We start from the raw sequence: 22,429 nt of genomic DNA, 5'->3' as shown, positions 1-22,429 counted from the left end.
GAAGCGGTAGGCAGCTATGATTTCAGCAAGATCATTTTGCTGTTGCTGAGCCCAAGAGCAAAAGATCTGAATTGCAACATAAAAACTCACAAGATTTTAACATATAAACAAATGTAGGATTTTTTTATTCGCTTCCTGTTTTTGCAAATCTTCAAAGCCACGAGTTCAGGCTTTTTTAATGCTCAGAGTGATTTGTTCTCTTCCCTTTTCTTTACTGAGAAGAAGAGAAATTTTTCATTTAATCACATGGCTCCATTAAAGCCATCAACTAATGGGAAACCTGTGATCAACCACAGAAAGCTGCTGCCCCAGAATGGACAACAGCCAGGCCTTGGTGTGCTTTGCGCTCCGAGGAAACACCCGCTCTGCCCCCAGCCATCACACGCAGCTTTTAAGCTACGCAAAATAACCTGCAGCTCCAAACTGGGGAGAACTGGCAGAAAGCACGGAGCCCACCGCAGCCCAGGTGCTGACCAGGACCGGTTCCCAGTAAACCCCCGCAGATATAAAGGAGATTTCCAGTCCACGGAGCAGCGCAGCCCTTTTCCCCCCCAGACAGGCGAAGGGCGCCCAACTCCCTGTCGACGCGGAGGCGTGAGCGGGAACGTGGGAGGCGCTGGGGCTGTGCAGCATTAAAGAAACGTGGGATATTGCTGGAAATGAGCTGCCCGGGGCTGGCCACGAAGGGTCAGGGACAAAGCTGTCGGCGCAGCCCCGCGCCAGGCACCAGCCTCCCAAACGCTGCACACACGCCATCCCCAAAGAGACCCGAACGCCAAGCACTGCTCCCGCTTCCTATCCCCGGCCTCAGCGAGCAGCGAACAGAGCACCTCCGCTCACACCAGCCTTTTCTTCTTCGCTCCGGGAAGGAATAGAACAAGCTATTCTATTCTTGCATCCTCGCGGGGAGCTCAGGAACACCAGCACCAAGGGTTAACTGGGAGAAGAGCCCACCCGGCATTACCCGAATCGGGGCTCGTTTCCCGGTGGTGTTCAACTCTCAGAGCCGGCGAGGCAGATCCCGACGGCCGGGCGAGCCCCACGCACTCCTCACCCCCCGGCACTCGGCACGGCCGGTCACTTGAGCTGCACACACACCACCGTGAATGCTGTATTGTGCGCGCACATGGCTCATGCGCACGGGGATGGAAAGTCGCACACGTTTTTTTACTAAAATTTAAGACGTGCTGCACACAAAGAGCAGAGCTGACGAAAGGTAAATTAACTCTAAAGAAAGGAAAAGCGCAGTGCCGGGTTGCATTTCTGTGTCACCTTTGGTTAAAAAAATGCTTCTAACAGTTCCCCCGGTCAGTGAGCAACCACAGGAATTGTAAAGGGAAAACAATAAAAGGTGATAGCGCTCGACCTAGGACAATCACCCCGTACTGACCCAGGCGCGTCCTACAGACCGAGTCGGCCCCGCTCCGCTAACGAAGCGGCGATTCACCCCTTCCATCATGCAGGGGCTCCCCAGCAGCGACGCTATCTCCTGCAGCGGGGACAGCCCAACGCGCCAACCTGGAGCTGAAAAAGCTTTTTCTAAATCCAGCATCGCTTACCAGAGACGGCACTGCCCCGCGCGGGGGACACCCCATCGCCCGGCCGGGTCTCCCACTCGCTCCCTGCGCACGGCGGGCACCCAGGCGCTGGGGCTACGGAAATTCCTTTCCCTCTGGCTCCTGCACAGTTAATCGCAGGCTCCGGGCCCGCGGTTGTAAACTCCCTGAGGTGCTGACTCATCTTCTTCCATGCCTGTAAAGCACCATATTTCATTGCTCCACGCCCACAGCGCACAACCGCGGTGTAGCAGCTCCTCACGCCGCCTCGCACTGCCCCGATGGCGTGTGCGGCACCGCGGCGCGGTCGGGACCGCGGGGAAGGGACCGTGGGCCGGGCCGTACCTGGCTGCCAGCCTGGGAGCCCACGCCGCGAGGTGGTTAATACCGCGACCGCCACCCACCCGGGAAATACGCTTTATTCCGCGATAACCAACTGTTTCAGAACCAAAACCGTGCCGCCACCTCCTGCTCGGCACCGGCGGGGGCCGGCCGGGACCTGCCCCCGGGACCGGGCTGAGCCCCCCGCCGCCGCTTTGTCCCCGGGAGGGGACCTCGGCTGTCCGGGCAGGGGGCCCCGGGGGAGCCCCCCCCACCCTGCGCTGCCCGGGCCGGCCCCTCGCCCTGGGGAACAAAGCACCGGGCCGGGCCCGTCCCCATTGTCCCCGCTCCGGCCGGGCAGCGGCCGCCCGCCCCCCCCCCAAAGCGCGGGCAGGAAGAGGAGGGGTCGCGCGCAGACAATGCCTCCCCCCCCCCCCCCCCGCCGCCACGCCACGCCCTCCGCTCCCCATTGGCCGGCGGGGAATTTGGGGAGCCCCCCCCCCCGACCTCCTCTCGCCAGCTTTCTTCCCCCCCCCCGGCCCCCCGCCCCCCGCCGGGGGCGCGCGCGCCGTATTGTGCCGGGGGGGCGCGCGGGGATGGGGGGGGGGAAGCGGGGGCGCGCGCGCGCGGCCGCCGTCGTCGGGGGCGCGCCCGGGGGCTCCCCTTGTGTGTGCGTGTGCGTGCGTGCGGGGCCGGGGCCATGGAGGAGCTGAGCAGCGTGGGAGAGCAGGTCTTCGCCGCCGAGTGCATCCTCAGCAAGCGGCTCCGCAAGGTGGGACCCGCCGGCCCCCCCCCATCACCGCCGCCCCCCCATCACCACCACCACCCCCCCCCCCATCCCCGGCCGCCCCCCCCCGCCCCCGCCCGCCGCTAACGCGCCTCTCTCCGTCTCTCTCCGCAGGGCAAGCTGGAGTACCTGGTCAAGTGGCGAGGCTGGTCCTCCAAGTGAGCGGGGCTGCGCGGAGCGGTGCGCGGTGCGGTGCGCGGCCGCGGGGGTGCCGCCCGCCCGGCCGCTTTTGTTCGGGTCGCGCCGCTCCTTTTGTTTACAAATAAGCGCGGCCGCGGCCCGGCCCTCCCCGCCACCGCGTGGGGCTCCGCTCCCCCCCCCCCCCTCACCCCCCACCTTCCCCGGACCGGACCGGTCGCCCCCGGAGCACCCCCCTCCCCGGCGGGCAGGCACCGGCCCCGCGCCCCCCTCGCCCGCCCGCCCGCTGAAACCGGAGCTCCCCCCGGGATGCGCGGGGCTCGCCTCGCCCCGCGGCGGCGTGGCCGCCCCCTCCCCGATCTGCCTCCCCCGGCCCCTTCTCCCCTGCCCGCCCCGCCGGGACGGGGCCGTACCGGCCCCCGGTGCGGGGATGCCCCGGGGCCCGGCGCCGGGTGCTCGGGCCGGGGGGCACGAAGGGCCCGTTTGTCCTTGGATGAACTCCCCCGTGCTGGGCCGGTAACGGGGGCGGCGGGTAGCGCCGGCCCCCCGCTCTCGCCCAGTCCGTGTCCTCTGTTGCAGGCACAACAGCTGGGAGCCCGAGGAGAACATCCTTGATCCAAGACTCCTCCTGGCTTTCCAAAAGAAGTGAGCAAACTATAAATATTTCTAAGCGAACGATAAAGTCAATTAACTTCTAATTGGCTGCGCGTGCGGTGGAAGTTGTGGAAACAACAGACTGAAGCTCGCCGTGCCTTTTGTGGCACAGCCCTTTTGTTCATCTCCTGAAATCACAGTTCAGGTCCACCTAGGACGTCTCTCCCCGGGCTGGGTAAACATGAAGAATTTATGGCCCTGCGCACAATCTGGTTTTGCGCCGGCTGTACAATGGGAGTGCGGCAGCACCCAGCAGAGACCTTTGGCTCTCGATCCCCGTCCAGCGGTCGGGGCCTCGGCTGTGCTTGGGGGGCGACCGCAGGCCCCGGTGGGGAGACGGCACCTGGGACTGCAGAAGCGGTGGGCTTGGAAGGCACCAAAATGTACTTCTGGAGGGCACAGCTACAAGAGGGCGAGGAAGTAACGGGTGGGAGAAAATGGTGTCCTCTGTCAGGGCCGGGGCTACTGCCCAGAGCCGAGCGGGGAGCGGTAATTGTTCTGCAGCTATTGCACACCAGGAATCACACACAGAGGTAAAAAAGTAGCCAGCTGGCTACGGTAAGCACAGCGCTGCCAAATATTTTGGCTCCATATTAATAAAAATCATTAAAGTTTATGATAGGATTTAATTATAACTCGTTTCTGGATCCATTTTTTCAAGAATGGAATCTGGTGGTTAGTGCAGACAGCACGGTGTTTAATTAGCTATATGTATTACAGCTTAACACTGTCCTTTTTAAACGGAGAGCTACAAAAGAGTATAGTGACCGGAAAACATTCCCTGTACGAACACCTTGGGCTTTGCGTGTCTGCCAGCCTGGGCCACCGCATCCAGACCAGGCGGTGCAGGAGAGGTGAAACGAGCCCAGCGAAAGGAGAGAACTTGCCGAGTTTCCAGAGAATGCATTTGCTTTTCCTCCGCAGGGAGGCTGTACTGCTGCTCACTGTGAGCAGAGGGGAAGCTCAGTTCTGCAAGTGTGTAACTAAGGCAAGGCTTAGCAGAGATGGGGCAGATGCTTCTGTTTGCCTGATCCCGTTGTACCAGAAAAACTGCAAATTTTACCATGAATTGGAAGAGCCACTGATTCAGGATGGGTAACGCCGTGTGGTCCATTGCTGGCTGCTGGGGTAACCAGTGGGAAGGTCCTGCACGGCAAAGGATTTTGGCTCTGTGAGCAGTTTGGTAAATATAATTCAGCCATCCGTGCAGTTCAATCCCATGCTGTATGCAAGAGAGTTTCTCTTTCCTTTCACCTTTCCTCCAGTAAATCAGGGCAGATGCCTGCTGCTGAGCCAGCTGGGTACCCTGACGTCCAGATAGCTGTCCTTAGAACAAGGCCACAACTCTTATAACCCTTTCCTCACTTTGTAGGTTTTTTTCTTGTATTGCATCGCATTCATGGCCCAAGTCTTCCAGCGACCTGTGCTGGTCCCGCAGGGTAAACGGTCCAGGTGTCCTGTGGCAGAGGTTGACCTGCACAAGTCCCCAGGCTTCCGAACAGTTCTTGGGGCTCTTTGACTGCACGTGACTGTGCTGTGCCCGTAACAGTATGGGTTCAAGTAAACGATGTGCTTGGAGCCTGTAAGATCGTCCCATGTTGGTAGGGGTTAAGGACACCTCCCAGCCGCTGCTCAGGCACTGGCATGGGAGCTGAGCCTACGGCATCCCAAGCAAGGAATTTTTTTTTAATGACAGAAGAAAGGGAGAAACCAGAGTGATTTTGGATTTTTTTTTTTCTTCCCTGCAAACATTGTCCTTAATCATTGTTTTTTCAGGGAACATGAAAAAGAAGTACAGAATCGCAAGAGGGGCAAGCGGCCCAGGGGCAGGCCCAGGAAACACGTGGTGAGTGCTGGTGGTGGTGGAAATCCACAGCTGTGACAGTGCTGGAGGGGCTCTGGCCTTGGAAGGCACCAGCGAGTGTCTGTCCACAGCGCAGGGTGCAGTGGATGCTCAGCCTCTGGAGGGTGGTGAGGACACGGCGATGCCTGCAGACCCTGGGCTTGGGGCTCTGAAGATTGCAGTGGCGGGTGGGTGGATGAGGATGCCTGCAAGGAGGATGTCTCTTCATCGCTGCTCTGGCGATGGTGTAGAAGGAGGCAGAACAGTTCTCTGGCACCAGGGTCCCGCCTGGTATTTAAGCCTGGTCGGTTTTGTACTGTATGCTCCCTAACTCGTTTCATGGCAGAGGACGAGCAGATCAGCTAACACCGGGAAAGAGCCTGTGTGTGTCTGAGGCACCTGGCCAGACAACACCGAAGGATTTGCAATGCCCGTAATAGTTCTTTGGTAGCTTGTGTGAACTCTCCCTGTCTCTCCATTGCTTTGCAGGAACCAGAGATGCCTGCAAAAACTAAGTCAAGTAGCTCCTCTTCCTCCACATCCTCCTCTTCTTCCTCCTCGGATGAAGAGGATGAAAGTGACCTGGAAGCAAAGAGAGGTCCCCGCAGCAGAGAGACTCACCCGGTACCGCAGAAGAAAGCTCAGATCCTGGTGGCGAAGCCTGAAATGAAAGACACTTCCAGGAAGAAGCGTGGGCGGAAACCTCTTCCCCCAGAGCAGAAAGCAGCTCGAAGGACCGTGAACCTGACAAAGGTGCTGAAAACGTCCCGGAAGGAGGTGGGCGGCAGCGGCAAGCTGATGGGGAAGCTGCAGCCCCAGCACGGCTCACAGGGCTCGGGCATGGCCATGCTGAAGGACCCGCCGGGTGCCTTGGCTGGGCTCAGCTCCGGGGGTTCGTCTGCAGAAAACCTGCCCAACATGATGAAGAGCGGCTCGGCGAGTCCAAACCGGGCCATCAGCTGGCAGAGCTCCATCGTGCACTACATGAACAGGATGTCCCAAAGCCAGAACTCGGCAGAGACCTCGCCCCTGGGCAGGCTGGCACTGAAGTCCCAGGCATCCAGTAAGAGTGGCTTAGGGCTGGACTTAAAAATGAGGAGCCAGAAAGGATCTGGGGAGCTTGGGCTGAGCATGCAAGGACCCAAGACTGCTAAGGCTCCTAGCAGCGGCGCTGGAGGTGACCAGAAATCAGGGTTTGCTGCGGGAGGCCAAATGCTGCACAATGGCAGCAAGACGCCTGCGAGCTCGTCCGGGGCCAGCAGCCAGCCGACCTCCAGTCAGGAGCTGAACCTCCAAGCTCTAAACCTGCAGAGTGTCAAAAATGGGCCAAGCGTGGCCGGTGGGAGCAGCCTCCCTCGCCACCTTTGCAGCACCCTGTCCAAAGGCTCCGGCACGGCGGGGAGCGTGGGTGCCGGCGGTGCGAAGGGCGGCACGGCGGGTGCCGGGTTGAATGCTGCCAGCGCCGGTGTGCTCTCAGGGGGGGACGGCGGCAAGAGCGAGAAGCAGGCACACCGGGCAGGCGACAGGGACTCGGCCAAAAGTGGCACAGCCGGCACGCAGGATGGGCACGCGGCTGCGGAGAACCGCAAGCCGGCCGCCCTTTCCGAAATGAGCACAGGCGAAGAGACCAGCTCAGATTCGGACCGGGATTCGGCTTCCTTCCCAGGCGTGGGTCAGAACATGTCTGTCTCCATCCAGACCAGCCAGGACTGGAAACCCACCCGCAGCCTGATTGAGCATGTCTTTGTCACCGACGTCACTGCTAACCTGATCACAGTGACAGTCAAGGAGTCCCCCACCAGCGTCGGGTTTTTCAACCTACGGCAATACTGAGCCCGGGACCATGAGAGGAGGGAGAGGGTCCTTCAGCCTCTCCCTCAGCTTTGCCAAGCTCTTCCGTCAGGTTTTTCTTTCTTCAAGTGAACACGTGAGACCTGCTGGGACTCGTGTCTAGAGAGGCTTGAGAAAGACGCGGTGAAACCTGCTCAGAACTGCCAGCGGGTCGATGGATCCCTCCTGGCTTCTCTCCATCCTCTCCCGGAGCAGTGCCCTGAGCGGAGGTGGCTGATGCCATTCTCCGGGAGCAGGGGCACCGGTGCTGCCGGGGCTGACAGGCTGGCAAGTTTTGAGCCAGGCTTCACTGTACGCGGGTTTCTTTGCTTTACAGCTTGAAACAGCAGATGACAAGGTCTGCAGCTCTCCGGCAGCAGGGAGAGGGTGTGGAGCTGCGATGGGCCAGGCTTATACTCGGGAGAGGAAAAGGAGATCCTTTTCTTTCCTCTGGGCTCTCTGTGAATCTGTCTGTGAGTCGTGGGGAGTCGCAAGTCAATCCAAATGAGACAGCCGCTGCTCCCAGCCCTCGGGGGCTGCTGGGGGACGGCTGTATACGGGGGTTTTTCAGGGTACATTCAGCCCAGCCACCCCCCTGGGCGAGGTCACTTCCAATGATGGTGAAGCCCACGTTTCTGTTGGGGTTTCCAGCTGATAGGGAAATATTGTTTACATATTTTATTAAGGAAAATTCTTTTTTTTTTTTTTTTGAGGGAGGGGAATAAACCCAGTCTAGGGAAGACTGAATCCTGGATGCCACTGATGAGACGGGCGTCAAAGGTGCCTCTTTCAGAGCAAGGGGTGGCTGGCAGTGGGTACCTCCTTGCTGCCCGGGGAGGGTCCTGCCTTGGGAGCCAGCAAGAGCCGCTGGCTTCTTCGCAGTGACTTGATTTTCAGAGGAAAGCAAAGCCCAGATTGTTGTGCAGCACAGGGAGCCCCAGCGCCGCTCCTCTGCCTCATCCCAGCATCGCCAGCGTCTCCCCCTCCCATTCAGCAGTTTCCAGGCACTCGTAGGGACCGAGCTGGGAATACTTTTTAAGACTTGCAGAACATGCGAACCCTTCCAGCGGCAGGTAGGTTGGTACTCAGACTGCCAGGTGTCTGCAAGGTCGGTGCTGCAGTTCAGTTAAAAACAGAGCCGGGGGTGAGTGAGCTCTCCCTGCTGGGACCCCAGCTGGACCCAGCCTTGGATGCTCGCTGGGTTTGACTCACACTGATCATCCACGTTTTTCTCCAGCTGGAGGGCTCAGAAGCTGGTCGAGGACACCTGCATGGGTGATCTGGAGCGGTGCAAAAGGGAAGGAGAGGAGAAGGAGAAGGGGCAGGGCCGGACAGTGCCAGCGGGTTCCTCAGGCCACTGTTCCCCAAGGAGCCGGAGGGCTTGCGGCAGCCGTTCGCCTTCATCTTGCCATCCTGTGCCAGCAGCTGGGGTTCTCATTTTGGCTTGTAATTGCAACCAGTAATGGCTTTTTTACGGAGGTCTTTTTCCCTACTGTAGATTACTCTTACAAACCAAAATTAGCAGCAGTAGTTCAGGCAGAGTTTAGTAGCATTTGAGGTCATTTTAGTTCTGTTAATGCTGAACTCCTTTCTCAGAGGAGATAAGAAGCCTGCAGTCTGCCTGGTCTCGGTGCGTGGTTAGGAGGTGCCTCCAAAGGGCTGTCCCGCCAGCATCTCCGGGGTGGGTGCTCAGTGTGTGCGTGAACAGGCACCGCTTCGGGGGTCACCGCTTGCTGGGTGACTGACCTGGCACCAGGACAGGCATCTTTGCCACAGGCAGGGACACTCGCTGTGTCATCACACACAGGAGTGCGGAGATAAATGGACCAAACTGAAGGTACAGGTACTTCTGACCCCCCCCCCGACGCATCAGCTCACAGTGGTCGCGTTTGCTGCCGCTGGCTGGCAGCAGTGCAATTCTCAGGTGAAATGAAAAGCCAGCGCTGGCTGCACGTCCTGCCCGGTTGTTCAAGGGATGGATGGTTGTTCCCCGCACGGTGGCTGCAGCCTCTGCCAGGGCAGGCTCCTGTGCTCCAGAGATGCTCTCCTTTAGCTTTTGTATTTAATCACCAGCCGTCCTGTTGGTCGTGGCTTTGAGTTTGTTGTGTTACAGAGCTGAGCGTGGCGTCCTGCGTGAGCCGACAATGTGCCGGCGAGCCGGGGCGAATAGAGCCGTATAGTTGCCTTGCAGCAGGACCTGTGCAGGCTTCTCAGCCAGCTCCAGCTCTAGCCCCAGTGCAGCCAGGCAGCCTTGAATGTCACCTGGCCACGGCGTTGGGCAACCTGGGGCAGGTGGTTTGCAGAGGACTGGTGCAGCCCTGCTCTGCTGCTGGCCGCCCAGCCCAGCAATTTGCTGCGTGTTGATCTGCCAGGCAAAGGGCCGAGGGAGGAGGAGGGAGCCTTGTCCATGGAGGATGTTCCCAAGGACAGAGTTTCCGTCGAGCTCCACGATGCCAAAATGTCACAGTCTGTGCTGTTTACCTTCTAGACTTTAACTTTGCCAAACAAGCTACCGTTGCTTTGAACAGTCCAAGGAGACGTTAGCCTGTGTCAGCAGAAACGAATGCTCCGGGCACGGTTTCTGCTGGGTGTGCTTTTGTGCTGGGGATACGAGCATTTTGGGAGAAGAATCAAGGAATCTGGGAGCGCGGGGGTAACGCTCTTCCTCACACACCAAATGTTTGCTACTTGGCCTTTGCAAATCCAAACTGAACGACAATGTGCCTTTCGGACCGTCCTTATCTCAGCCTTGTCTGCGACACCGGTCCCACGACAGGTTTGTGCCTATGCAAAGCAGGGTGGTCACAGGGTCCTGGGGACAGCCGTGACACCGATAGGGGAGAGGTGCCCTGGTCCCCAGCGGGACACCCAGCCGTCGCACAGAGCCCTGCCGCAGCGCTGAAGGCAGACGAGGGATTCCCGCCGAGGGGAAGCCGGCCCAGCAGGGATGCTCTTGCCTAGAGCAGTAGAATGTGGCGGCTGGTGTCCCCAAGGGGGGAAAAAGCATCTGAGGATGCTCCAAGAAGGGGTCAGGCACCAAGCATCCACAGAGGGTGCAGGAGACGAGCTGCGACAGTGGGTGCTGTGCTCGCTGCACGCCGGCTCCAAGACGGCTGCTCCCCGCCAGAGCCCCCATCGAAGCTCACATGCATTTCTCTGTGCAGGGGCTTGCTCCTGCCCCCCAGCCAGGCGAGGGGTCACTGGGCCCAGGCTTGTACCTGGGGGAACACGTATCCCGATGGCGAGCGGCTTTCCTCCATCACCCACCCTTCCCAGGCGTGTCCCCCCTCCTGGTAGCGGCAGGACTCTGCTGTCACCACTTGCTATTGTGCCTTTTGCTCACCAGCTGGTTCAATTCCAAAGGTCTAAGGATGGTGAAAATGATAACCCAGAAATTTTTCTGACCTTCATCTCCTCCTGCGTTCCTTCCCCAGCCCCTTCCTGACCTCGTGTTTCAGGATCTCGGCTCTCCCAGCAGCGCTGGGGTGTCTGAGCGAAGGGTTCCTGTTGGAGTTTGCCTCTGAAAGGCACATTATGTGAGTGATTTACTGTAATCTTTTGTGGACAGGGGTTGAAAGCCGGTGCAGACCCTGTTTACCAGTCGGTACCATTAGTATTCAAGGTCTACCTTCCCCCCCCCCCCCCCTTTTTTTTTTTTAAGTTTGCTGCTATGGGTTGGAGTGTTCAGCTGGGTGTCAAACAGCCAATTAAAGGTTTGTCACTTGTCATTTTCTAAGGGGTTTCCGATGTGGAAAGTCCTGCAGTATTTGTATATTGAATGGATATTTTCTCCAGGCATAATCTGGTTAAGCATACTTGTTGTTTTCCATTGGACTGGAAGAGGTGGCCAATTCAGCCATCTTCCCTAGAAACTTAGTCTATTTTTATATATATATTTTGTACCAAAAAAACTGGAGCTGGTGGAGGGATGGGGATAGTTTAGGGGGTTTGGTTTGCGTTGAGTTTATGAGCTGGGTGTGAAGGGCTCCAGAGCTGGAGAGGAGGTTTTTACTGAAAGAGATTGAGGGATGGGTGAAAACAAACAATTGTTCTTGTAACTTGTGCCAGTCACTGGTCTGATTTGTATGTTTTAATTAAAGAGAGAGCCAAATCATTCCTGTATGACACTTATAATTGCTTTAAACTACAGCTGTTTGTTTGCTTTTATTTTCAGAGAACAAAAGTTGGAGATGTTATTACCCTGGGAAAGCGTAAGGGCTTTGTCGAGCAGGACAGGCGCCCAGCCCGCCGAGCGACGCAGGGCTGCGGGGCCACGGTCACCGCTCCCCCCGGGGCCTCCGGTCGCCCTCCCGGCACCTCGCTTGCCTTTTGTGCGGTGTGTTTTCTAGTGCTTCTGGACACTAACGCTAGTGTAGACCCACGACCTCTAGGCTGCTTTTAATTTATTTGCAGGAAAACACTAGGAGATGGTTACGTCGGGTGGGGTTTTTTTGTATAACTTTTCCACTGCTCCTTTTTAGCATATCAATAAATATTTTTTTAAACTTTTCAGCCTGGTGTGGTCACTGCTCCGGGAGGGCCACCCCCCCCACCCTCCCCGGGTACCGCCCGCCCCCCGGGGCTGCCTTGCAAAACCGCATCCCCCGCCCCCCCCCCCGGGAGCACCGTATTCCCACCCCTGCCCGGGGGCTGCCGGCCCGGGCTGCTGCGGGGCCCCCGGGATGGGCGAGGCTGAGGGGAACCGCAGCCGGGAAACCATCCACCTCCCCCCCCGGCCCCCAGGACGCGGCCCCCTCCCCGCCCCGGGGCCCCAGCTCCTACCGGGCGGCAACGCACGGTCCGCCGGGCTCGGTCTGCGGCTGGAGCTGCGCCTGCCCGGGGCTGGGGGCCTGGGGGGGGGGGGTCTCAGGTGTCTCCGCTCAGCGCCGGGGACCCGCCCGGCCTCCCCCCACCTGCGGCACCGGGACCCGCCCGGGGCTCCGCCGTCGGGGCTGCCGTCGGGAGGGAGCTGAGCCCCGGGGGGGGGGGGCGGAGCGGGGCCCGGCTCCTGCGGGCCGCGTCCGGGGGCTCTGCCAGCCGGTGTCCCCCCCCCGCTCCGCTCCGTCCCCATCCCCACCCCCTCCCTCCGCGCCCGCCCCGCCGGGGGCCCCGCCGCGGCCCGTGTGAAAGGGCCCCCCCCGCTGGGCCGGGGGAGAAAGGCGCCATTGTGCGGCCCTTTCTCCCGCTCCTCCTTGACACTCATTTTCCGCGCCCAGCCGCTGACAGCTCCCATAGTGCGGGGTCCGCGCCTTTCACCCGGCGGAGCAGAAAAAGGAGGTTAATGAGGACACAGCTTAAAAAAAAAGAAAAAACAAAACCCCCCAAAAAAACCCACCAAAACCACCACCGCCCCCCCCCCCCCCGCTCCCCTCCGCCTGCGCGGCCGGGGCAGATTTGAATACAAAGGCCGGGCTCGCCGGGCAGGGGCGGCCGCCGCTCCCCGCGCCCCGACCCGCACCCCCGCCGCGCTGCCCGCCCCGTCGGAAGGGCGGAGCGCCGGGGCCCGGGACAGCGCCGGGCCCCGGCCCGGTACCCGGGCGCCTTCCCCGGCGGCGGAGCGGCGGCCCCGGGGCTCTTCCTCGGAGGGGAGCCGCACACGGCGCCCGCCGACGCCCCGTCCGGGCACCGCAGGACCCCCCCCACCTCGGGGGGCGGCCCGGCCCGGCGGCACCTGTGCCCGGGGGCAGCCCGGACTTCCCCCCCCCCCCCCCTCCCTCCCCCGTCGGGTCCCCGCCGCGGCTCCCGGCCCGCCTGTGCGGAGGGGGGATGCGGGGCCGGCCGCCCCGTCGGGGCCCCACTGCCCACCCCACGGTGCTCCCGGGCAGCCCCCGGCCCCACGCCCCCCCGCTTCGCCCCAGGGCCACAAAGGGAAGACAGACACGTTTCTATTTACAAAGTATATATTTAAACTCACATAAAAAGCAGGTCTCATATGGACATTCACGGCTGGCAGAAGACACGTAGTTAAGCTTCACTTCTGAGACTGAGATTTAGCCAAATCTTTTTTGTACAAGTCTTAGATTTAAATAATTCACACACACACACCCCCACGCACACACACTCAGTATATACGTCGCTATATACATACACACATATACACCCACATGTATGTTTTGCTCCATATATGTGTGCATCGGGACGCACACACATAGGCAGGGCTGGAGCGAAGCACACCAAATCCCAACCGCATCCTGGCGGGGCAGGAGCGTGGCTCCGGGCTCTTTCGCAAAGGGAGACATCCCCCAGGCTTGGCACGGCAGCAGCGGGAGGACGGGCAGCTCAATCCCATCATTGCCCCTCCAACAACACACGTGTCCCGTGTCGGCTGCCCCTGGCACCAGCACTGAAACCAGCACATTGGTTCTTCGTACAAACCAAGTTAAAAATCTCAATTTTACAAAATATACCTTAAAAAAAGAAGAAAAACTAAAAAAAAAAACCAACACCCCAAAAAAATTAAACCAGAACTCACAGACATGGGTCCCTTTCTACAGTCAATACAGCACCCTCCTGCTAGGCCATCTGACAGAGGTCCCAGAAACGGACGGGGAAGGGGACCGAGCAAGGTGGAACCACTGATGGGCCCAACAGCACAGGGCTGCACCTTTCCCCAGCCCCTTTCCCCTCCCCATCAGACCCCCTGTGCCATCACCCCCTGTACCATCACCCCCTGTACAGCCCCCCAAACCGGGACCCTTCAGGAGCTCAGCTGGGGCAGGCAGCGAGGAGGAACGAGGGTGACGTGGCCCAGCCCCAGCCCTCGGGTGCTGCCGGACGGATTTGTGCTTTCCAACCCAGAGAGATGCTCAGACCAACGCTTCAGGATGGGGATACCTGCTCCACCTCAACCGAAATCACAACACAGGTGAAGGTCCCGTTCCCCACCTGGGTCAGGCTGCAACCCAGCTGTGGGAGAAGGAGCAAGCAGAGCCAGGGGCTGCAGCCCCCCACCCACCTCCCCCTCAGCCGCTACTCAACCCAGCGGGGAAACTGCTGCACTTCACTCAGAGCCATGAAACCCCACAGCTGTGCCCTGCCCCAGCCCAGGGAGAAAAACGGCAGGGTCCTCCTGAGCCAGGAGAAATAACACAGGCAAATAAACCACAAAAAGCCACCCGAGTCAGCAGGGCTGCTCGCGCACGGGAATATTTCGCCTCTTGGCTATTGTTTAACTAGCATAAGAAAAGGGAAATATTTATTGTCTCTGAATGCATAAAGGTGGCTCTGGGATTTGTCAGAGATGTGGATATTACAAAACACTTTATCTGGAGTCTTCCAACAGTCTGAAGTGAACTGTGTTTGGGGGGAAAAAAAAATAGTAATAATCCACTTTCTATAGCAGTATAAAGCATCTAAATATGGGCAGTGACATGCTACCCTCCCAAACCTCTCTGGCATTTCAGGAATGTAAACAGAGGGGTTTTTTTGTTGGGGTTTTTTTTTTTTTTTTGCTTTTTTTTTTTTTTTTTTTTTTTTTTTTTTAGTGGGTGGGGGAACAGAATCAAGCAACCAGACAAAATGAAAACAGATTCTCAGCTCAGTCCCATCTCCCACAACTGCTACGACAACTCTATTAAAGTGCATTTCAGTATCACCCCTCTCAGGAACCTTACACACACAAACCTCCTCTTCCTCCACAAGAAAAGGTAATTCAAGTTAATACTCCGCTAGAACAGTTTTAGCCTTTTTATGGATTTCTGCTTTTCCCCGCCCCAACTTTGTAGCAACATTATTTTTTTTGTTAGACTGGAAACGCCCCCTCCCCAACAATACTGTAAATTCAAGTGCTCACTTCAACTGTCAAGGGCAACAGTTCTGGATACAGCACACTTGATTGTACAAGCAACACCTTATATCACAATCAAGAAATCAGGGCACTTCGCCCTCCAAGGGAGTTAACACTTCCCCCTCCACCATTCATAGCATCATATGAAAAATAATAGTTAAAAAAACCCAGAACATAATTAGCTATGAACATCGTTCGTTATGTACACCGGCTCCTGCAACAGATGCGTGAACTCCGTTAGTTCTCAGTTTTATTGTCCTTTCTAAGAGCAACTGAGCAGTCACTGTTGTCTCCATTTAAATAAAACAACTCAGAGTTGAAATATATATATATAGTTATATATATAAGCATTTTTTCTTAAATAACATATTTACATCTAATAGAAAATATAACTCTAGAGATAATCTTTCCAACAAAATGTAAGACATGGAGGGGAAAAAAAAAACCAAACAAACAAAAAAAAAGAATGAGCTAATGAATTTAGGACAGTTTCTAAATCCTCTCCAGGACAAAAAAATAAAGGGGGGGAAAAAAAAAAAAAAAAGAAAGGAAAAAAAAAAAAAAAAAAAAAAAAAGGCCCACCAAGCTCTAACCAAGCTTTTGTCTGGATCTGACCGAAGAAAACCCCAGCACCACCTCTGACAAACTCATCGCTTCTCTTTAAAGAATCCTTGGTCCGTGCTGCTCTCCTTGATGGTGACGGTCAAAAAGTTAGAGGTCACATCAGTTACCACCACCTTCTCCAGGTTGTTGAGAGAGGGGCTCCAGGACTCCTCCTCGGGGTCCCCCAGGATCCTGGAGACGGGGATCCTGGCGATGAGGGAGGGCCGCCCCGCCTGGCCCCCCACGCCGTCGCGGTACAGGCTGCCCACGGCACCCGGGCTCACCGCACCGTGCAGGAGCTTGGGCCCGCCGGGGTCCAGCCCCCCCTGCCCCTTGGGGTCCAGAAAGTCTGCCCGGTGCTTGGCCAGCCGGGGAGGGTAGCTCTCGGCGGCTCCCAGCTTGGCACCCACCTCGGCTCGGTTGGGGCCGGGCAGGGCGCCGGGGAGGTCGGGGTCCTGCCGCCTGGCCAGCTGGATGACGCTGTGTCCCGAGCTGAACTTGGCCGCCCCCGCCGCCGCCTCCTCCATCTTCCTGGCCTTCAGGTAGTCCCCCACCTTGTCCCCCGGATCCCCCAGTTTCCTCTTGGAGGCATCCAGAGTCTCCGCCAGGTCCTTGTAAAGCTCCTTCCTGGGCTTCGGGCCCCTCTTTTTTGGGGTCTCCCCGGGTTTCTCCTCCACGCGGATCACGCGGTCCCGGATGCTGTCTCCCTTGGGGGTGCCGGTGCTGGAGCTGCCCTGGGGAGCCAAGGCTATGTTTCTCAGTCCTTCCCTAGCCCGGGACGTGGAGCCCAGCTCCTGGGGGGACCTGCCGGGATACGGCACCCGGATCCCCCTGGAAGAGTCACTGCGGAATTCATAGGTTTTGGCTTTTGCTTTTGCCTGGGCCTGCAAAGAAGATAAATCAACCAGTGACTTTATTATCCTGCCATCCGGCTGCGTAATTACAACTTACAAGACAGGAGGCCGCCTTTGCAAGGAGCATCCTCCACGGGGGCCAGAGAGGGACCCCTGATCCCCGCCGCAGCGTGCAGCCCTGGCCGGCACCGGCTCGCGCGGGGCTCCGGCCTCCTTACCTTTAACAGGAAGGTTTTGGGCTTGGGGCCTCGCTTTTTGGGCCCGTATAGCTCCATTTCTCGCTCCCTAGAGGTGTTAAAAAAACCAAAGCTTCAATTCAGCATAGCTACAAGACAGCAACATATTTACAAGCACAAGGGCTACGGCTAGCAAAGGCCTTGTACCTTTCCTCAAAGGCTGCGAGCAGCCGGGCATCCAGGATGTTTTCCTCGGGTTCCCAAGTGCTGTACCTGGGGGGGGGGGGAGAAGGGGGGGGGCACAGAGAGAAGGAACAGCATGAGGAGCCAGAAACAGAAAATAAATAAATAAAATAAAAAAATATGGGGCCTAAAGGAAGGGACCCAAGTTTCCTTTCTACTACAATGGGGGAGCAGGGCTGCAGCCACCCATCTCCCCACGTCTCCCCAGCTGCAGAACCCCTACGGACAAACGGCCGACTTACTTCTGAGACCAGCCCTTCCATTTTACGAGATATTCCATGCGCCCCTGCAGATGCAAAGAGAAAAATAAATATGCATGGAGGGAAACCGCGATAAACGCCCGCAACAAAGATACACCCGCAATTCCACGCGTGCAACAAACGCGCGCCCGCGGCGCGTGTCGAAAACACGCGGGGGGTTGCGGGGGGGGGGGGGGCGCCAGGGGGATGCAACAACAACAAAAAAAATTATTTTAAAAAAAAAAAAAAACAAACAACAAAAACCCGGGGGTGCGCAGCCCGGCAAGCAGGCGGGCAGGCAGCGGTGGAGCACGCCCGCCCCGCCGGCGGGGAGCTCCCGGGCATGCGGCGGGGAAGAAAGAGCCGCCCCCCCCCCCCAAACGGGCTCCGAACCGCAACCGGGCCGGGGCCGGCGGGGCCGCCGCAGCGGCGGGGCCCGGGGGGGGGAAGGGAGGCGGGGGGGGGGGGGAGTGGGGGGGGGGGGGTAGCGGTGGGGAGATGAGGAGGAGGAGAGGGGTGGCGCGGGGCCGTGGGGGGGGTCGCGCAGGGAGGAGGAGGAGGGGGGAGGCACCTACTTTGCGGATGCGGCGCTTGAGCAGGGCCTCGGCCGCGAAGACGCGCTCCCCGACGGCCGAGAGCTCCATGTTTACGCGGCCGCTCGCAGCACACAGGCAGCCGCCAGCGCAGCCCAGACCATAATACTCCGCCCGCTGACGTCAGCGCCGCGGCCCCCCCCTCCCTCCCTCCCTCCCTTCCCTTCCCCGCCGCCGCCGCCGCCGCCGCCCCCCCCCCCCCCCCTTCTCCTCCTCCCGGCCCCCCCCCCGCACTTGTTGCTGGCGGAGCCGGGTGGAATATTCCGCCCGCGCCGCATTGGCCCGCGCCGCCGCCCCGCCCCACGACGTGCGCCGCGTCCCGATGAGCGCGGGGCGGGGCCGGCGGCGGGGGCGAGCGGGGAGGGGAGGGAGAGGGCGGGATGCCACGCCCCGTCACGCCCTCCACCGCACGCCACGCCCCGCTCCGCTGCAGGGGAGGGAGGGGGGAAGGGGGGGAGGGGGGGACGGCCCCGGCGCCGGGGGCGGGGGGGGGGGTGGCGGAGGTTGGCGGGGGGGGCGGGTGGAGCGGAGCGGAGCGGAGCACAAAGGCGGCCCGGGAGCCGCCGCCGCCGCCTCCCCCAGCGCCGGGGACGGGTCGGGCCGGCCCCCCCGCTAGTACCTGGACGGGGCGGACCGGGGGGCCGGGGGGGGGTGGCAGCCGTGGGCCGTTCCCCGGTGCTCTGCGGCCCGGCCCGGCGGCCCGGTGCTCGGACAAAGGGAAGGGTGTCAGAGGCGGGAGCGCTGAACGGACAAACCGCCGTACCCGGGAGCGGGAGAGCCCGCCGTGGCGTGGAAGCGTCCACGGAGACGCGCGGTCCCGCGGGCCGTTCAGCACCGCTGCCTCTGCGGGAGTGCGAACCCTTCCCGGCGGCGCGGGCAGTTAGCAGCATACCGGGGCTCGAAGGGCTCCGGTATCCCGGCACCGGCAGCCCCCGGGGGGGCGGAGGGGTGGCGCCGGGGCCAGCGGGGCGGCCCCACGCGGGATTTGGTGTCGTCGTCGTCCGTGTCCCGTCCCCCCGTCCCTCCCGCGTTACCGGTCAGCAAAGCGGCGCGGGAGCGCGGGTGGGACTGCGGGGCTGCCAGCCCGTACCGGCCCCCCCCTCCGCCCTCCCCCCCCCCGGGCCCCCTCTCCCGGCTCTGCCTGTCGCCCCGCCGCACCGCGTCCCGCCAGGTCTCCCGTCGCCTTCTCCCGCCGCGACTTCGTCCCCGAGGCGGCCACGGGAGACCGAGACACGCGCGTGGGGGCGGCGAGCCGCGGGGGACGGGTCCCAAACCGCCCCCCGCACCTCCCCGCGGGGCCCCCGCGGGGAGGCTCCGGAGGGACCGGGCAGTGCTTCAGCCCCGTCCCGCGGAGCGAAGCGGTTCCCGCGCCCGGGGGGGAGCGGTGCCGCCCGGGGCTGCCCAGCGAGTGGAACCCCGCAGCACCGCGGCCCGGTGCTGAGTGGGCTTCTGCAGCCCGGTCCACGCGGGACGAGGCCAGGGGACGCCTCTCGTGGACCTCCCCCCACACCTCACACACACCCGCCGCCGGCTCTCCTCCGCTAAGGAGCTCGAAGCCGTGGGGGAGCGGGCCTCGGCGGCCGCCGCGCTCACGCGTGGGAGACCCCACGGTGGGCGTGGCCCCGAGGATCCGGCTGCGCCTGCTCTCCGGAAAACGAGACCGCGGCTGCCTCGCCCCGGGGCTCTGATCTGGCTGCCGTTTGCCGCCGGGGGAGTGCCGGGTCACCCGTGGCGGGGACAGCAAGGCCAGCGCGGCTGCGGGGGACCATCTTCCCCCTACGGAGCACTTGCCTTCCCCCGGCCCGGGTTGCCGCCCGGGGGGAGCCACTGGCCCCGGGGTACGCCGGGACCGGCGGCGGGGACCGGAGGGCACCGGCGTTGTCCCCCTCCCGGGGATCGTTGTCTCCCGGGGCTCCTGCCTGCCGCCGCGGAGCCCTGCCCGGTCCCGCCACCCGGGCGGGCAGGGACCTCCAACGGGGGTCACCGGTTCCCCCTGCAGCGGGGGTGAGGGGGGAGACATGGGTGGGGCCCTTGGGGCCCCCCCCCCGGCCCCAGGGGGGACTCGCGTGGGTCGGGTCTCTGCGGGCAGAGCCCTCCCCCGCGCCGCCGCTGGCAGACGTGAAACCGGGAGGAGCTCACGGGAGGAGGCGGGAGATTTCCACTCCGCGGCTCCCGTGGGCTCCCAGCCCCATGCCTCCAACCCCGCGGCCGCGGGACCCGCCGCGCCCCGCGGATTTTGCGCGGCGTGCGCGGCCCGTGCGGAGGAGCCGGGCGGGGGGAGGGTCCCCCCGCGCGCCCTCCCGGCCCCCGGCGAGCGGCGTCCCGGGGAGTTTTTCGTTAATGTCGAATTAATCGTTGTTAATTAAGGCAGGTCGCGGGGCGGCTCGTGAATTGGCGTGGACGCAGCGGACCGGAGCCCGCTCCCGGGAAGGTGCCACGCAGAAGAGAGACCCGGGGACAGCGGGCGCAAGGCCCGCCCGGGGGGGTCCGGGGGGAGCGCGGGGCTGAGGAGGAGAAGGACGGGGGGCGGATCGTCCTCCCGGGCCCGACGGTGCCGGTGCCGCCGCCTCGTCCGCTGTTCGGGGGTCCCGGGGCAGCGTCCGCCGCGGCGCAGCGGGGCCGAGGCGGGGGCCCCATCCTCGTGGCCGTGTGGGGTGCTGCAGCCCGGGAAAAACGGGTGTTTGCCCCGCACCTTCGCTGCCGGTGTCCCGGTGCAGGTGGGAAGCACGGTCCCGGAGCCGGTGTCCCGGTGCAGGTGGGAAGCACGGTCCCGGAGCCGAGCCTCCCCGCACCGACACCGCACGGGAGCCCTGAGGGGCCGCGGAGCTCCCAGCTCAGCCACCGCCTCTGCCCCGTCGCCAGCGCGGAGCTCCGCGGCTCCGCGGAGCCCCACAGCCACGCGTGGGGGCGGAGAGGGGGGAGGCCGCTGCTCTAAACTGTCTCCTGCGCGGGCATCAGCAGAGGGAACAGCTCCATACCCCGCCGGGACCCACGCGGGACCCGCGCGGGCCCGTGGCCGGGTCCCCGGTTGCGATGCGGGGGGGGGGGGCCGGCAGAAGGCGAGACACAAACGAGAACGGCGCGGGGAAAGCAGCGGGGAGCGACCGCCGCTGCGTGGGGGTCCGGCCGGAGCCCCCGGCCCGTGGGCGAGCCCGGGCCGGGACTGCGGCCGCTCGTGGGGGTCTTGGCCCCGAAGGAGAAGCGGGACGGAGCAGTCCCGGCGGCGCTGCGGGACGAGACAGCGGCGGGCGGGACCGTCCCCGGCTCTGCCGGGCGGTTCCTCCCGCTACCGGAGGGGGCCCGAGGACCCCCTCGCCCCGGGGCCGGCGGCGCTGCGGGGGCCCCTCCCGCCCGGCCGGGCCCACCGGGAGCAGGAGCGGAGCCCGGGCACGGGCCGCCCTCCACGCTCCCGAGGTCAACGGCAGAAGCTGCCTGGGCGCCCCACGGGCTCTCGGCCAGGGGGGGCCGCTCGCCCACGGGCCCCCTCCCCCCCAACAGCCGGAACACACAACCCCCACCCCCCCCCCCGGCCCCGGCCCTGCCCCGGTGTCCCGGGGCTCGGCGCGGACTCGGGGACGGCTCCGGCCCGGCGAGGGCGTGTGCCGCTGCGGCAAACCCCGTTTCCGCCCATTTGACCCCAAATCCGCCCCTCGGCCGCCGGATCTCCGCTCCCCCCGCCCGTACTTGTGCGATGAGCTCCTCGGGGCTCAGCGGGACGCCGCGGGGCAGAGCGCCCGGCTCCCCCCTCGTTTCTCGCTGTGCGGGGGCTTCCACGGCTGCGAGCTTTGCAACGAAAACCGGGGGGCTACTGCCTCCCCCGCGGCCGCGCGTGGGGGCGGCGGGGCGAGCACGCGTGTCCGAGCGCGGCTGAGCCGGGGGCGGCGGCGGGGCGGGAGGGAGCTGGCTCCAACCCAACCGCCGGCACGATCGATCCCCGCACCGCAGCCGGGCTCTTCCCCGCGGCTTCCCGTACGCTCTGGTGACCGTGCTTCACAAGCTGCTCCGCCCCACGGACACCCGTGCCCGGGGCGGCTCGGATCCAGCCCAGCTCCCGGTACGGCCCGGTTCCCCGGGCGGCCGAAGGTGCCGGTGCCGGTCGGAGACCCGGTCACGCCACGGTCGCCCCCCCGCCCCACCACCGTGTCCCCTTCTCCTGGGCGACCCGAGCATGGCCCCAACGCTGAGACCGCGGGGGGAAGCGGGGGCAGAGCAAGTCGCCCACCCCGGCAGAGCCCCAGCGCCTGCTAGTCCCCGAACCGACCCTACGGCCGGGCCGGACCGGACCTTGTCTCCCGGGAGAGGCATCCGGCAGCCCGGCCGGGCCGTGGGTACCGCCGGGAAGGACAGAGCGCGCCCCGGAGCCCCATTCCACGCGAGCTCCCTGCGTGCGTGGACAACCCTCCGCACCGTCAGGGCGCCCGGCCCCGGGTTCCCGATCCGCCCTGCCGCTCGGTTCGGCTCCGGGTTTCTCCCGGCCCGGTCCCATTCCCCAGCCGGGCGGGAAAACGATTCCCTGCACCTGTGGCTGAACGGAGCCGGGACGAGCCTCGGGGTAAATTCACGGTCCCCCGGGCCGGTGCCGGGCTGTCCCGGCGGAGCGGGCGCGGACCGGGGACCCCGCGGCACTGCCGACCCCCGGCGGCCCCCGGCCCTGCCCGGGGCTGGGGGGCAGCCCGGCCGCCGGCACGCTGCCTTTTCGTTTCCGAGCAGCTCGGGGCGAAGCAGGGAGGCAGCGACCAGCCCCGGGCTGCGGTACCTGCACCCCACACGGGAGGGGGCCGCCGGGGCAGGACCGGCCCCCACCCC

General features: G+C 62.6%; 4 protein-coding genes across 7 annotated transcripts in view; 2 read left to right on the top strand and 2 right to left on the bottom strand.

The window, feature by feature from the left end:
- The window catches only part of RBFOX3 (RNA binding fox-1 homolog 3), a 191,040-nt gene extending 189,244 nt beyond the window's left edge, over nt 1–1,796 (bottom strand). Inside the window, exon 1 of the mRNA XM_030013110.2 lies at nt 1,560–1,796. The gene's annotated coding sequence lies outside the window, so the exon portion shown is untranslated. The remainder of the gene's footprint in view (nt 1–1,559) is intronic.
- A 728-nt stretch (nt 1,797–2,524) lies between these two features.
- Nucleotides 2,525–11,588, top strand: LOC115340998 (chromobox protein homolog 2). Of its 3 annotated transcripts, XR_003923259.2 has the most exons (6): nt 2,525–2,649; nt 2,779–2,822; nt 3,382–3,447; nt 5,233–5,302; nt 5,789–9,905; nt 10,564–11,588. XR_003923259.2 is itself a non-coding variant. In XM_030013121.2 (5 exons), exons 1-5 carry the CDS (start codon nt 2,578–2,580, stop codon nt 7,130–7,132), a joined length of 1,596 nt encoding a protein of 531 aa, XP_029868981.1. In that variant the 5' UTR covers nt 2,525–2,577; the 3' UTR covers nt 7,133–11,588. The 3 variants fall into 3 exon arrangements, 2 of the variants coding, with proteins under 2 accessions (XP_029868981.1, XP_029868982.1); XM_030013121.2 differs by having other exon boundaries at nt 5,789–11,588; XM_030013122.2 differs by having other exon boundaries at nt 5,233–5,312; nt 5,751–11,588.
- A 3,560-nt stretch (nt 11,589–15,148) lies between these two features.
- Nucleotides 15,149–17,773, bottom strand: CBX8 (chromobox 8). Of its 2 annotated transcripts, none has more exons than XM_030015251.2 (5): nt 17,606–17,773; nt 17,034–17,077; nt 16,756–16,821; nt 16,591–16,681; nt 15,149–16,402 (listed from the first exon to the last, which is right to left on the bottom strand). In XM_030015251.2, the coding sequence occupies exons 1-5, from the start codon at nt 17,672–17,674 to the stop codon at nt 15,563–15,565; spliced, it is 1,110 nt and encodes a 369-aa protein (XP_029871111.1). In that variant the 5' UTR covers nt 17,675–17,773; the 3' UTR covers nt 15,149–15,562. The 2 variants fall into 2 exon arrangements, with proteins under 2 accessions (XP_029871111.1, XP_029871112.1); XM_030015252.2 differs by having other exon boundaries at nt 16,591–16,657.
- A 2,883-nt stretch (nt 17,774–20,656) lies between these two features.
- On the top strand, nt 20,657–21,871 carry LOC115341309 (proline-rich protein 2-like). Its single transcript, XM_030014030.1, has one exon. The coding sequence runs from the start codon at nt 20,657–20,659 to the stop codon at nt 21,869–21,871; it is 1,215 nt and encodes a 404-aa protein (XP_029869890.1).
- The last annotated feature ends 558 nt before the right edge of the window (nt 21,872–22,429 follow it).

This window comes from Aquila chrysaetos, chromosome 5, assembly GCF_900496995.4.
Source record: "Aquila chrysaetos chrysaetos chromosome 5, bAquChr1.4, whole genome shotgun sequence".
NCBI classification, from domain to species: Eukaryota; Metazoa; Chordata; class Aves; order Accipitriformes; family Accipitridae; genus Aquila; species Aquila chrysaetos.
This window is presented reverse-complemented; position numbering and strand designations above follow the sequence as displayed.